This window comes from Apis laboriosa, unplaced genomic scaffold (genome assembly GCF_014066325.1).
Source record: "Apis laboriosa isolate Shangri-la unplaced genomic scaffold, ASM1406632v1 scaffold26_cov146, whole genome shotgun sequence".
NCBI lineage: Eukaryota > Metazoa > Arthropoda > Insecta > Hymenoptera > Apidae > Apis > Apis laboriosa.
In genome coordinates this window covers 3,956,558-3,971,357 of record NW_025222592.1, presented here as the reverse complement: position 1 = coordinate 3,971,357, position 14,800 = coordinate 3,956,558, and the positions used below count along the sequence as shown (strand labels likewise).

The 14,800-nt window shown below is 31.2% G+C and overlaps 3 protein-coding genes across 3 annotated transcripts; 1 reads left to right on the top strand and 2 right to left on the bottom strand.

Moving 5' to 3' along the window:
* Positions 1-678: 678 nt before the first annotated feature.
* LOC122713867 (alpha-tocopherol transfer protein-like) lies at positions 679-4,811 on the bottom strand. The gene is made up of 7 exons (XM_043934676.1): positions 4,676-4,811; positions 2,316-2,460; positions 1,752-1,911; positions 1,500-1,680; positions 1,215-1,400; positions 1,034-1,139; positions 679-943 (listed from the first exon to the last, which is right to left on the bottom strand). Exons 2-7 carry the CDS (start codon positions 2,452-2,454, stop codon positions 783-785), a joined length of 933 nt encoding a protein of 310 aa, XP_043790611.1. The 5' UTR covers positions 2,455-2,460; positions 4,676-4,811; the 3' UTR covers positions 679-782.
* A 1,220-nt stretch (positions 4,812-6,031) lies between these two features.
* Positions 6,032-8,070, bottom strand: LOC122713898. The gene is made up of 2 exons (XM_043934724.1): positions 7,195-8,070; positions 6,032-6,693 (listed from the first exon to the last, which is right to left on the bottom strand). Exons 1-2 carry the CDS (start codon positions 7,419-7,421, stop codon positions 6,396-6,398), a joined length of 525 nt encoding a protein of 174 aa, XP_043790659.1. The 5' UTR covers positions 7,422-8,070; the 3' UTR covers positions 6,032-6,395.
* A 5,644-nt stretch (positions 8,071-13,714) lies between these two features.
* LOC122713920 lies at positions 13,715-14,491 on the top strand. The gene has a single exon (XM_043934756.1). The coding sequence runs from the start codon at positions 13,715-13,717 to the stop codon at positions 14,489-14,491; it is 777 nt and encodes a 258-aa protein (XP_043790691.1).
* Positions 14,492-14,800: the final 309 nt, after the last annotated feature.

Below are 14,800 nucleotides of genomic sequence, written 5' to 3'. Positions count from 1 at the left end.
GATTAATAAAGTTAATGAAATATCGGAGCCGTTTCTTGAATATATATATATAAACTTTGCAGTAAGTATAAATAAGGAAAGAAGATGGTGGGAGAAAGACAGAGATAGGATAAAAATGTGGAAATCAGCGCCATCTTCAGAGTGCCGCAAATGAAACTCAATACACAAGGACAGAAAATAATTGAAAAAGGACAGAGATATATCAGAATTGACTTTCAGCGCCATCTTTTGAATAACAGAGAAATTTCTTCAAAAACAAGATAAAGTAGAGTAAGAATTAACAATCAACGCCATCTGTTGACTTATAAAAATATTATGAGATTGAATATTTTCTAAAAGTAATTGAAAGATGGCGCTGATTGTAAATTCTTACTCTACTTTATCTACTATGTTTTGAAGAGATGTATTTGATATCCAAAAGATGGCGCTGAGAGTTAATTCTGATATATCTGTCCTTTTTCAATTATTTTCTGTCCTTGTGTATTGAGTTTCATTTGCGGCACTCTGAAGATGGCGCTGATTTCCACATTTTTATCCTATCTCTATCCTTCTTCCTCCATATTCTCTCCTTGTCTATACTTTGTAAAATTTGAGATAAAATTTACAAAAATTTACAAAAGTATAAGTTTTAAATCATTTATATATATGTTGAAAAATAATACGAAATAACATTTTTTATTTTAATATTTTTTTATTAGGCACAATCTTAAATACAATATAAAAGTACAATAAAAATAAAAAGTAAACAAAAATAAATTTATAAAAAATATACTCAAAAAATCTTAATCAATATTTAGTTGTCTAAAAGAACCTTGTAATCCTTCCAATTCTTTTAAAAGTCTCGTTTTTGATTCTGGAAGTCTAGCATTTTCGTTCGTTCGACTGAGCTTTTCCTCTCGCAAAAACCAGTCTCTGTTTTTCTCAATTTTCTTTTTCCACGCGTCTAAAAATATTATTTGAGTAAAAGAAGGAAAAGATAAAAATAATTTCCTCAAATATGTAATCATGTGAACAATTAAAAATTTTAACAAACCATTTAACTCATCCAAAGTGCCTGCTTTCCCACCCCATTCATTTGGAAGTATATCTTTGTTCATATAAGAATGCAATTCCTCACCACCACCAGTATGAATTCGAAACTTAAAAATGGTAAATATTTACATAAAATAAATGAAACCTAATAATCTAATTTTAAATGCTTAAATATCACTTACTTTTTGAACCAGTCGAATTTTTAATAAAGGATAAAATATATTTAAAATATTTTCTATGAATGCAGGAGCGTGAAGAAAGTGAACTCTATGAAGTCGTAATGGCATGCTATCTTGCATTGCCAACATTGCCTTACGAACAATACTCTGAGTTGGACTGCATTTCGTAAAATGAACCACACCAAATCCCTATTCGATTTGAAATTATTTCAATAATGAAATGATACAACGATATAAATGTAAAAAAAGAGATTTGCAATTTAAAAATAATGTTAATTTTACAGTTACCTCGAGATCGATCACCATAATATTTGATAGACATTGTTCTTCTATCAGACGAGTATCCAGGACCATAAGAATCCTTCTAGAGATGGTCTGAATAGAAAATTTATCTATCGCACTGTCTTTTAATCGTAAAATCGTCACTCGGTGTCCTTCGTCCGTTAATGATGGTAAAATGAAATATTGGCTAATTGAAAAAATATATTAAATTAAATTCCAAAAAAATGAAAATCACAAATTAATTAATGAAATAGTTACATCGCTTCGCAGCATTCTTGAATTTCTCGTGCAAGTGGATCTCGAACGGCAAAAAATTCTGGAATTGCGGTACGTACGCTGAAATATCGTTCCAAAATCAATTTGCATCTCTCTATGCTATTTTTGCAGCCAAACAGAAATCTCTCGAGCCTCGTATCGTCTGCATTTAAAAAATTGCGAATTTCCATAACACAGAAGTTTAAAGTAAAGGCGAATTTTTAATAATTTTTTTCTTAAAAAATTATATTATAAATTTAATTGTTTCGAATAATAGACAATCTTATTGAAAATAAACAAAAATAAAAAGTGTATTCAATTTAATATTTCTAGTGTAGAATTTTAAATAGTAATTTTAAAAAATAGAAAAAAGAGAAAATAGAATTACATATTCACTTCAAAATATTTTTTGTTATTGGAATTAAATAATACTTTTAAGATTAAACAAAATTTAAAATATAAATTTGTTAAAATTTCTTAAATTTATTTGTTTTTTTATGTTTATTTTTCGATCTTCTTATTTAATTTTCATTTTAATCAATTCGCAGGATAGAAAGAAACTCAGACCCATATGGTTAGGCAGATGAGGTTGTTTCGAGAGCCAATCGCGTATAGCAGCCACATCGCGTTTCTTCGTTTCTGGATCTGTCGAAACCTCCTCGTTTATCCGTTTCTGCTGTTCTGCCGTCGGTGGTAGCAACGTCATAGCGAACTGTAATCCGACGAATTAAAAAATATCGAATTTATTATCATAAATTGTAATGCTCTAATCTTTAATTATATTTACAGAACCCTATCTATTTTCATTGTTGACGCAATTCGTAAGGAAACGTGCTTATCACAGGAATAATTATTAACAATCAATATTGATACTCGTACTCGACAAGCGAGCAAAGTGCAAAATTATTCGTATTTTTTTTGATTTTTAAAAAAATTATCATTAGAATTATCTATAAGTTAAATAGTTATAGATTTTCTTTGAAAATGTATACCTTTGCAAAATTAATATTAAATTTTATTCAAAAACATAAATCTAACCTAGATATATACCAAATATATATATATATTTTTTTAGAAAATATTCTATATGAGAAATTTTGATTTTCTATACGAGATGTTTGATGTTTAAAAGTAATTTGATTTTTCAAAGAATGAGCTTTTTTTAATAAGGTTTGTATTTTAAAAATTCAAGCTATATACAATTATGAAATATATTTGATATATGAATATTTGTCTTCAATATTTCGATTTTTAAAAAAAATTATTATTAGAATCATCAACAAGTTAAATCATCAGTTAAAGATTTTTTGAAATTATATGTAAATATCTTTGACAAAATTAATGTTGATTTTTATTCAGAAACATAATTTTAATCTAGATGTACAATTTTTTTTTTTTTTTCATATTGAAAATATTTTATACAACTCGAATATTGATGTTTAAAACTAATTAATAACGCTTAACGAAATATTAAAATCAAAAAAGCATTTTTGAAGCTTCTTACGAAAGTTAATAATTAATAACATAGAATTTCAAATTTCAATTTTTATTGGTCTCTTTTTATTCAAATAATTATATATATATATATATATATATATATATATATTTATTATATTATATTTCACATAATATTCTTATTATAATTCTAATTTTTTTAACATACTAAATAATAAAATTAAAAAAGACATTAGATTCGACAAACGTGACTGACGAATAAGGCCAAATCAAATAATCGCCATAATTACGAGCATACATGGTGATTTACTGCTTCGTCGATTACACAAATTATCGAACTCGAAGGTGAAATGATCGTCCATTCTCTGAGGAATACTTTGCATAAGAAACAAAAGAAAGGAATAAGAAAAGAAGAAATTCGACGTGATTGGAATTAGATGTCGATCGTGAGTTGCATCATCGCCGAATTTCAGGTGTAGCCATTTTTCTTTATTTTTTATTTTTCGTAAGTCGATCGGAGAAAGTTCATTTCGATATCACGAAATCGAGCCTGGAAAATAGCTCGAACGTGAGCAAAATTGATTAGATCGTGGTAAATATCGAAAATAGTAAATCAGGAAAAGAGAAAGCGCGAATGTACACAATAAAGTAAAAGAAAGGAATAAGATGATTTTCGATCAACGATTTTCGATTATTTTTGTTTGAAACTTTGAAACTTTTTTATTTTTTTTTTTTTTTCATTATCTATCATTCAATTATATTGTAATAATTTATATTAAATTCTGTGAATATTTAATATTTTTTTATAAATTAATTTTTTAAGTTTTTAGATTTAATTTATTTAATTGCTATTTCTTATTGACTTGCTTATTGAAATTTTTATTTACAACAGATCGAAATCGGTAATATATTTTATAAAATCCAATAATGTGGGAAAAAATCAAATTATATCTAATTTTGTTTACTTAAACAATTTTTTTATGTAAAATAATCTTTTAATCTTTTAACGTAAGTATTATTAATATATAATAATATATAAAAGTATTATTAATATTAATTTAATAAAAATTAATTAATTTAATAAATTTAATAAAAGTACTATTAATATTAATTTAGCATTATTAATTTAAGTACAAAATTTGTTAAAAATTTCTATAACTTCAAATCCAATTATTAATTAAAAAAATATATGAAAATTGTCATTAAATGTTATTCATTAATTTAATAAAATTCTCTTATTTTTTTTTTGTAATAAAATAAAAATCATTTCTTAGATTTTTTAAAATATTAATTATCACTAATTTTATTCTACGTTAAATATTTTCAATTGAATCAGTCGAAATCTTATTTAAATTAATAAATAAGTATGATCAAAGATAATAAAAATAAATATTAAGATTATTAATAATAAATTATTAAAGAATACTTTAAATACAGCTAATAATGATACATAATTATTCTTTTTTACTTACCAAGATTTCCAAATGCAATTTCACAAAATTATCGAACCGATTCTAAATTATAGAAGAAGAAAAAACTATCAAGAATTTTACTAAATTTTGTGTGCAATCTGTGGAAGACGATACAATACTGCAATATCTGTACGAAGCAGATTCTTTAAGCTTGGCCCTCTAATACACATGTTCCCCACCATCCCCACTATCGTGAAATTGAAAATGGAATATGCTCGATGGAATATGTTCTTCACGTAGAAAAAAAATTAAACTTAATGAATTCTTCACTTTTTTTTATTTCAAAATGCAAGAACTTTTCAAATAGAACTCGATGATGCTATTATGTAAAAAATTTTCATATTTTAAATGAAAAACAAACTTAAACTAGCTTATAGAATTTCTTAGCTTATTTTGAATTTCTTAAAAATTTATATAAGTTTTCTAATTATTTCTTTATATTTTCTATTTCTTCATTAGAATTTCCAAAAATTTATTATTTCGAATGATAAAAAAGAAATTTAAATTTTTTAAAATTCTGAACTATAATTAATATTTCTATACTAAAAATTATTTTGTTTTGAACAATGAAAAGAAGGCTTAAACATTTTATGAATAGAAATTGGGATCTTTTTGAAATTTTATTAATGTCTTTCAAATTCTTTTTTAGATTTTATTTAAGAAATTAATATTTCTGAAAATTGATTCTCGCAATATTTACTTAAAAAAAAAACTTCGTTAAAAAATTATAATTTATTGAAAACAAGCTTTACAAATATTTGAACCATCGAGTTCGAGATACAAACGATATCTTTGTTACCGGAAGTTTGCAATGTCTCACTGACAGTTGAGAAAATTGAAAACCTGGCGAATCTTTAAATTTCAACGAAAATGTGAAAGATCAATGAAGTGAAAATATTTGGACGTTTATCGAAATGTTTGATTGTCTCACTATATGTAACACCGTTTGCATAGGTTGCATTTGGGTTGCTTTATTCTCCAAGTGGTAAAAAAAAAAAGTTTTTTCGTTATCGTATAAATATATAAATGTGTATATATATTATGTATATATATATGTAGATAGATTGATCAATTAACATTACAGTTTTTCAAATTTAATTAGCATCAGAAGAGTCGATTCGAGCGAGTGCTGCAATTGGAAGAAACCAAAACCTGAAGAAAAGATTTCACGCATTGTTCAATGTTGTTTAAGCTCTACAGAGGCTCTTATGCTTCAAACATCTTGCCAATCTAATTACGATGACTTACAGAATTATAAATATCAAGTACTGATGGCAGAAAAGGAAATATTATAAAATTAAAAAGTTAGTTATGTGAAATGATAATTAATAATGGAAAATGTTCAAACATTTGAATTATTATTAGTATATCCTTTGATAATAAAATATAAACAGATGATAATCAGCAGACTGAAATTGCAAAAAAAAAAAGAAGATTTACAAAATTTGTGAACGAAGAAGAGGAAATATTTTTGCCAGATTAGAAAATGTCGAAAGTGTCGAACAACCACAAAATTAATCATCTGTACATCTTATTTCATATCTTATTTTACATCCAAAAGATGTAAAATAAAAATAATTGATAGAAAATATTCAAAGTGAATAATCCATTGTCCATAATATGTCCAATAATCTGTATATCCATTGTCCATATATACTTATAATAATAATGTAAAGAAACAAGAACAAATTAAAAATATATTAAATTTATTTCTCAAAATTTAATTGATATATGTCTGTTCTTCAGGCATTGTCTCGAACTCGGGTAAAGCTTGAACTAACTCGTACTGTGGTTCATTTACTATCTCTACTGTCGGTTTCTTTTCTTCGATAATCGGTTTAGAACTGAGCTCTTTCATGGCCATCTTCGTGGCCAGAATGTCTTCCTCGTTGTCCAAAATTTGGACAATTTTTTGCACGGTTGAATACTCCATCACCACCGCCGATTTCGCTTCTGCTGTTTGCGATGCTTCTGACATCTTCGCCTTCTCCTCGAGATCCCAATTTCTCATTGTTTCTCTAAAATATATATTTAATTATTACGTTTTCTGAAACGTAATAAATTACACGATTCATAATACCAAAATTAGGAATCTCTGTAGTATCATTGGATACTATCCATAACTCACTTGATACTTGACAAAAATAAATAGATATACATATTTTTTTTAGCATCTTAAATAATCAACAATGCTATAATCTTCAAATTAACATTAAACTTTGATTTTCAAGGCTAATCTAATATTGTAATAATTGAAAATAAAATTATTTCTTATTCTCTACTTCTACTTCAAGAAAAATTGAAATGTGTAATTAAATTATAATATATATTGAATTTAATAAGTAATGTTGTTTTTAAAATTAAAAAGAATATAATTGAGATTTATAATGGATTTTTTTTTTTTGTAATTTCTTTCTAAAATACGAAAATCTTTAGAAAATGTTGAAATGTTAAAATTACGAACTCTTAATAAAAATCTAATAAAATTTTCAAAGAAAAGATTTTTAACGATTCCTCACATGGATAATCTTTCATCGCTAGGTATCTTGCTGTCCGACTGAAGCTTGGCGCTCAATCTCGCTTTGTTCTTCGAAGTTCTCCTATTTTTGTCACGGTTCATAGTCACATTCGATTTGCTTCGATGGATAGAACTCGAGGGGTTATTATCCTGCTTGTTTCGATTTTCGACGGGTTTCTTCGACGAGTTCCTCGATTTGGATAAATTGTACTTCATACTCTGTTGCATGGAATCTTTCTTGAAACAGCAACGATGAGTACGATATTGCCACCTGGCGAACACATTAAAAAGAAGTAAGATGGGAATACTGTTTATATACTTCGATTACCACAACGCGCAAGTCGTCACAGTTGAGCTGAACATGAAGAAACAGTTCAACACTGTAAGCACGATCAATGGTTCCAACATGATAAGGAAAACGGAAAACGAAATTCTACGGCGATGATGATGGCTGGAACAAATCGTGAATTTGGAAACGCTTGTCAATCGAAAGACGATGGCAGTGTGGCTGGCCTCGCTCTGAAAATAGGTGACAAACGGTGAACTTCGATATTATCGTGCGGAGAATACTTTAACTCGGCTTCATCATTCAAAATATCACAAAACAAATATTTTTCCGTTATTAATAATTTAATTGTAAATTAATTTTTTCTCATCATTCTTTCATCAGAAAATTTAACCTTCAAAGGATCGATATTGCTGATGTTAAATAATAAACAATATCGATTTATAAATAAATTCTCGACTTTTTTAATCAACATTTAATCGTTGATTGACAAGCATTGCAGGATGGCTCTATCAAAGAATGATAATCTTTCACATTACTTCTACCCTTCTATTTCAAATTTTATATTCAAACTTTGTTTTAAAAATCTTGAATGAGAAGATTTCTATCCCCATATATAATCATCATCTTTAACAATCCTTTAACATATACATATAATAATACAATCCAAAACTTAATTTGACAAATGTTCTTTCTACATCAGATATATATATAATAATCAGACTCGCCTCGTTCAAAATCATCCTAGCAAATTAATTTCAAAAGAAGCGGCCCAATTTGTCCCGGATCTTCTCGTTCCATATCTCGATCCAGGTAATGGCCCCGGAAGAGGGGGAGACCAAGTGAGAAATCTGGCCAGGAAGCGTGTACAGATTACGGTAGCTGTCGACAGGGGAAGCAAACGAGTGATCCAACCCCGCGGAACCTTTCCTCCGCAGGGGTCCATGGAGCCATCTCTTGTGAATACCGGGCACAATGGCCGCGTTAACCGCAATATAAAAACGGTACCTTCATAACCCCGCGGCGACGCATCTGTGCGACCGAGATATATATAATGATGATATTACGTTTCTACGTGGACGTGTCGATGACGTTTTCGTTGCGGTTCCGGAATGAAATAGACGACGGAGGACCGACCGCCCTTGGAGTGGAATCGCTTCGATTTCGACTACCTGCCATGCGTGGATTTTATTTATGCGCCGCATCCTCAATGCGTATTATTTATTATTATTCTCAATACGTGTCGAGGATTAATGACCACGAGGAGAATAGTAGAATTTGAAATAGAATTTCCTTTTCATAACGAATCAAAAACTGTCGTTATCTCTTGGAATGAATTTGTCGTAGGTAAGATGGGGATGGAATTATTATAGAATTAATTATTATTTTTAATGGTTAATTGAAGGAATGAGTACGAGAATGGAAATAGGAATATATTATTGGATATAAGTGCTATTAAAAGAATATCTCGAAGTGAATAAGTGAATTCGTAGCCAATAATGTATTTACCTACACGTGTGCTAATATTATATCAAACATGCATAATGAAATATATACACTAATGGCTCATTCTATTTAAAATTCAATAATACTTTTAAGTATTCATTTAACATTTTCGTTATTGATTTCAATTAAACATAGATTGCATTTTGTTAAAACATGCAAAACATTTTCCTAAAGAATTTTGAATTGAAGAAGTTAAAATAGTATCAATTACATTTTTATATATATATATATATATATATAATTGATATATTGCCATTTCTTTGACGCGTATCGTAGATATTTCTCTAAAGAAATTCTTTTCTTCTGTTCCTTAGAAGAGATTCGTTCCACGTATAATAAGTTGGTCACTTGTCGTCCCATTCATCGACGACCACAGGCTTTTCTTTACGACCGATTTTTGAAAAAGATTTTTCCACCCGCCACAATGTTCATACGTGTCACGCTATTTTCCCTACATCGAGAGCAAATCTTTCTTGCGGTTTGTCTAATTTATTGGCCAGAATGGTATTGTCAGACCACACACAGATGGAACTGGACACTTTTATGAACTCCCACGACAATCGCGATTATGAACCTACTGTGCTGTTCTTCCGTATTCTTCCGCAATTTTTTGTTTACTTTTTCATAGAAAATCTCTGACGTTCTTGCCAATGAAAGAAACGATCACTTGGACGATTCGAAAATACTCTTCATTGTATAAATATTTGATCACAAAGAATAATCGGTAATAAGAAATATTAAATTAAATAAAAATTCTTCAAAATATTCATCAAAATAATCTCTAGAAATATATAACTGCTAACAATAATAATAAAGGAAGATTAAAAATATCAAAAATTATATCCATATTTTATATCCAATTAATTTTCTGCATTTTCATTGTCAATTTAATACTTTGGACACATCCTTTAAATTTATAATGCAGTGTCGATAGAATAACAAACACGTGTGTAACGTAGAACATAAAATTACTCGACAAACTAAAATACCACGTCATTTAGAAATATTATACTAAATTGTATATATTATTATTTTCTGAATTCTGAATTTTCTACCTGCCAAATCCTCTGACACTCAAATTTAAGGACATCATGGAATTATACAAACATACCAGATGGATTACTGGTAATTATCCAAGAACCAATCGTCGTTCAAGAGTCAACCGTTAGCCAGTTTCCGATGAAAAGGATATATTCAATAGGAAAATGGATCGATGGTCGGGTATTAAAGCTAATCCACGCCTAGAAAAGGGCGCGATCGGCACCTGTGGCGACTAAAAATCCCTGGTTCTACCTGAGGCAAATTGCCCAAGTACCGTTGTAAGTCTCTCTCTCTCTTCCAATAAATTTTGATTTATTCCTTGGTTAAACTATTAATAATAATAATAATAATATCAATAAAATTTATGAATATGAACGTGTTCGATTAAAATATTCAATTCAAAGATAAAACATTTTATTTTTAAAAATTTTCAGATTACAACAGAGTTTTCACTTCCAAATGAATTAAATAAAAAAAAAACTTTGAATTTTTCTTGTTCCACCAATTTTCATAAAAAATGTTTATCTTTTAACATTCGATTCTAAGGTTAAGAATTATAAAAGTATTTTTTTATTTTTCGAATTTTTCCAGGATGCAAAAGCTTCCTCGACCACCCTGAAGACCATCAAACATCCTCCCCCATTAAATTACTCTCTCTCTCTCTCTCGATCTTCCGCGACCACTTTTCCTCTCGAGAATTGTTGCCCAACGTTCAGAAAAGAGACGCGCATTCTTCCCTCGATTTCTCCCGTTCTTTTTTTTTTTTTTTTTTTTTCCTCTCTCCCTTGACACGACATCGAATCGAGGCCGAAAAATCGAGGCTCGAACCGATTCTCACGATCGAAAAAGAAGTCGAAGAGTCAGGTGCTGGCTCGAATGGACCTCGACTTGGACCACGCCATTCACTCTTTTTTCAGAAATAAGCCACCCGCCCACCGGTGCCCCGTTTCTCGTGTCAGGGAATTAAGAAAAAATACAGAGAGCCGGCAGACAATGGAGGACAACCGAATGAAGACGATATTTCAGCGTAACATCGTGGAATCACGGATATCGTAGGTGGGACTTACTCTTCGTTCGATGAAAAATGAAACGATCGATGTTGCCTCTAAAGAACGATTATAGGCGGAACTGGACAATCTGTTGTCGATTCATTCGAGTAGGTAGCATTCATTTATAGTAAGATGGTAAATTAATCTTGCTACCTTTTTTTTTTCCATGGATCACTTTCGAGTCAATCCTGTTCCTTTATCGTTGAAAAAATTTTTTAAATTTGAGGAAAATATAAATCTTTCTTCATTTCCTCTTTCGGTAATAATCAAATTATAACTCTTACCTCCCTCTTCCCATAATTATTAAATACACGTAAAGATACATTTTTCGTAGAATAAAATTATATCTAATAATTTCAGAGACACGATATCGAAACGAAAAATTTAACAGAATTCGAAAAAAAAGTTCTCCCCATAAGGATTCATAATAATTCACAAAAATCATCGTGTAACAATCCTACTCCGTTTCTTCGGAAAATTTCTCAATGGCAGGACTTGTTCATTCACGCGAACGATCATCACGTTGCTATGACAGACGAAGGAAAGAGTTAGGACCAATTACAAGGATGTTTCGAACGGTCACAATGAGAAGAGTCTCGTCAACAATCGTTTCGTTTCTCAACGAAAGTCATCTTCGAGGAAGAAAATCACGAAAGACGAACTCATCTGTCCGTAACGAAGCAATTTTCCACGGATGCTTGTGCGGTGGATGAATGAGGAACGAGGAACGCTGACTCGTGCACTTTTACGCATCGTGGAATCGCGCTTTTGCGAACTTCATTCATGAATCCTAAACTGGAAGCTCATTCAAAAAGCGTTCAGTAACCTCGATTGTCCGCCATAATGGTTGGTGTACCTGCAAATTCGACGCGGTAGCAATCTATTAAGTGTCGATATCAACCTTTTTTAAGTGATCCTTCAAAACTTTTTTTTTTTTTAAATTTTTTTAAATTTTTTTTTAAGATTTTTGGAATTTTTTTTTTTTTTAGGTTAGATTTTAAATCTTAAATGTGCATTGTACCACAAGATACTTGGATAAGTAAAATATAACGCCAAGTGCTTTTAAATCAAGATGAGATTTATATAATTGTGACTTATGATAAGATAAGATCTTTTCAATTTCTATTATCTTGATTTATATATTAATTAATATGTCATCAATTAAGTAGCAATAGAAGGAGTAAATTTAAAAAATTTTCATAAAAGACTTCAATTTCTTTTTTCTTTTATCCAAGGAATATGATTAAATTGAATTTCGTAATTTTCCGTATATGTATACATTCAAAAATTTGGAAATATTGAAAGAATAGAAAGAAATTATATGAATCATTTCTTCTTCTTCTTCTTCTTCTTTTTTTTTACTTCTTGCTTCGGTTCAATCTGCGGTATTTCCTCCTTTGTAACGAGTTTCACGCAATCTTCGTCCACGACCAAGGGTTCTTCCAGTTTTTCCGGAGGAGGCGTTGGCGGTTTCGGTGTCCTCACCTCGAGTTCTATGTTCTTCTTCGGCTGCTCGATCGAATTATTATTCTTTTTCATTCTTAACATGAACACGTTCTCATTCCCTTCGGTCACGCGATCCGTGTGTATCTGTTGCACCCCGGTACCGTTAAATACGGGGTAAATGGTGAACGTTCTGCATTGATCGTTCGTCTTCGGACCTCCTTTGCACTCGCCGACCTGAGCAAATTTATATACGATAATTTATACGATACTTGGAAAAATATCGTAATTCGAATTTATGTGTCTTCGTTTCAGTTCTTTTCACGGTTCGTGGAAATGTTTAACAAGTGAATTATCATTTTACGTTCAAAAAGAAAATAAATAAATAAATATCGCGTCTTACTTCGTAAGAAATGGTTTGTGCCGTATCTTGATTTTCTTCCTTCGAGATGTCCGACCGTTCGACGCGAAACAGGATCCGATTATTGTCGGCACCCTTTAATATTTTCGGCCCCTCCTTGCTCGTCGGCCTTACTATCTCCACGTCGCAATCACACGGAGGATCCCAATCCTTCAACTTCTTCGCCTTCCCCCTTTGCCTTTCCACGCGAATTATCAATTGATTCCCGATCATGGCCGTTCCAATCTCTCGAAAATATTTCTTTGGGGCATCTCGAGGCTTCGGGGGTGGACAATCCGGTGGGCAGGGTGCGGGTGGCATTGGAGGACAGACGTACATCTTTGGACGATTTTGATATCGAAATAATATCGCGAGTTAAAAAAATTAATTCACCAATTTCTCGTTTGAAATAACATTTTACAAGTTAAAATTATTCGAGATAACAATTATAACTTTTGCCACTTTGATACTTGAAATTTCGACATTATTTTTCTTTAATGTAAATAAAAGGATGTAAATAAAGAGGAAGAGGTTGATGGGATCGGGATGGAGTGAAAATCGATCTTTTTCGAGACGAGTTCAGATCACTCGGGCCTGGGAAGAATCAGTTGTATTCACAACGTACATCCCAACCTATCCAACATGTCGCAAACCCCTACAACTTGAAGCTCAAACATCGATTAATCCACCACCATATTGATTCAGCCACTTCCTTCTTCTTCTTCTTCTTATCCTTCTTACTCTTAAACCCGATCTTCTCCACGAATTTTCGAAAAAATTCCCGACAAACAAAATAATGTTAGCCACTTATAATTGCGGATGCCCACCACCATCGAAACCGTCGTGCTCGCCTTGCTGCGAAACGGCAGGTTCCGAAAAGATATCGTCCATCAAGCAGCCGCCCAAACCTACAGATTGCCCCGAAAGTTCCTGCTGCCAGAAACGTCAATTGAAACCTGTCGTCCCTCAGCCAAAGATAGAAGAGCCACCGCCATGTTGCCCCGTGAAGCCTTCAAGTGTGTACGACTTCGAGAGGCCTAGCAAACTTCGCTCGGATATCGAGGAGAAGGGTTTACCGTACAAGCAAATGGAAGTTATGATTAACGACAACAAAGTGGTGCTCAGAACCCAGAAGGAGTACAAGAAACTCGAATACGAACCACCGTGCGACTGTGTCGAGGATACGCAGCCCAAAGTGGAAGAGGCGGATGAGATCGAACAGCCCCAGGTACCCGGTAGTAGGACGGTCACGCTGTATCCGAAGGCGAAGGTCGGTGACATCGTTGAGGAGAACTCGAAAGAGAAGAGTGAGAAGAAACACGAGAAGGAGCAAAATCCGAATTTATTCATGTTCAAAATGAAGAAGACATCCGATGTAGGTGATAAGGCGATTCATATAGATTTTCAGTTCAGGGTGGCTAGGCCTTGGTCGTTGCAGAAGCGAAAGGAGATAGAGGATCAGATAAAGATGTGGGAAAAGCCTTTGGAGCCTGTGGTGGCGAAGGAAGAGGTGGTGAAGAAGGTGAAGACCCCGAAACCGAGTAAAACGATTAAGAAGAAAAAGAAGAAGTGAATTCATACCATATCATTCATATTCCCTCATAATTTGTAAATAGAACCAATCATCGAATAAAATGTAACTGACAAAAATATCTTTGTCATCTTTTTATATTTTGTTTCGATTGGATAATCGATTTAATATTTTTATTATTATACTTATAGATTTTTTTTTTCTTTTTCAAGATACAAATACAAATATTTTTCAACGAGAAATGGAAGGAAATTTGGAGAATTTTCACTCTTCTTCTGAAATGAATTCAAAACTCAAATGCAAATTCCAAATAATAAGAGATACCTAAGTCTAAGAGAATTTCATTTCTCG

Excerpts from the sequence above, each read along its gene's own strand:
- LOC122713898 (XM_043934724.1), bottom strand. The coding sequence starts at position 7,421 with ATGCAACAGAGTATGAAGTACAATTTATCCAAATCGAGGAACTCGTCG. Across the intron at positions 6,694-7,194 it reads AGCGATGAAAGATTATCCAT|AGAAACAATGAGAAATTGGG; the intron begins GTGAGGAATCGT and ends TATATATTTTAG.
- LOC122713867 (XM_043934676.1), bottom strand. The coding sequence starts at position 2,454 with ATGACGTTGCTACCACCGACGGCAGAACAGCAGAAACGGATAAACGAG. Across the intron at positions 1,912-2,315 it reads TCATCTGCCTAACCATATGG|ACGATACGAGGCTCGAGAGA; the intron begins GTCTGAGTTTCT and ends TTTTAAATGCAG. Across the intron at positions 944-1,033 it reads CACTTTGGATGAGTTAAATG|ACGCGTGGAAAAAGAAAATT; the intron begins GTTTGTTAAAAT and ends TAATATTTTTAG.
- LOC122713920 (XM_043934756.1), top strand. The coding sequence starts at position 13,715 with ATGTTAGCCACTTATAATTGCGGATGCCCACCACCATCGAAACCGTCG.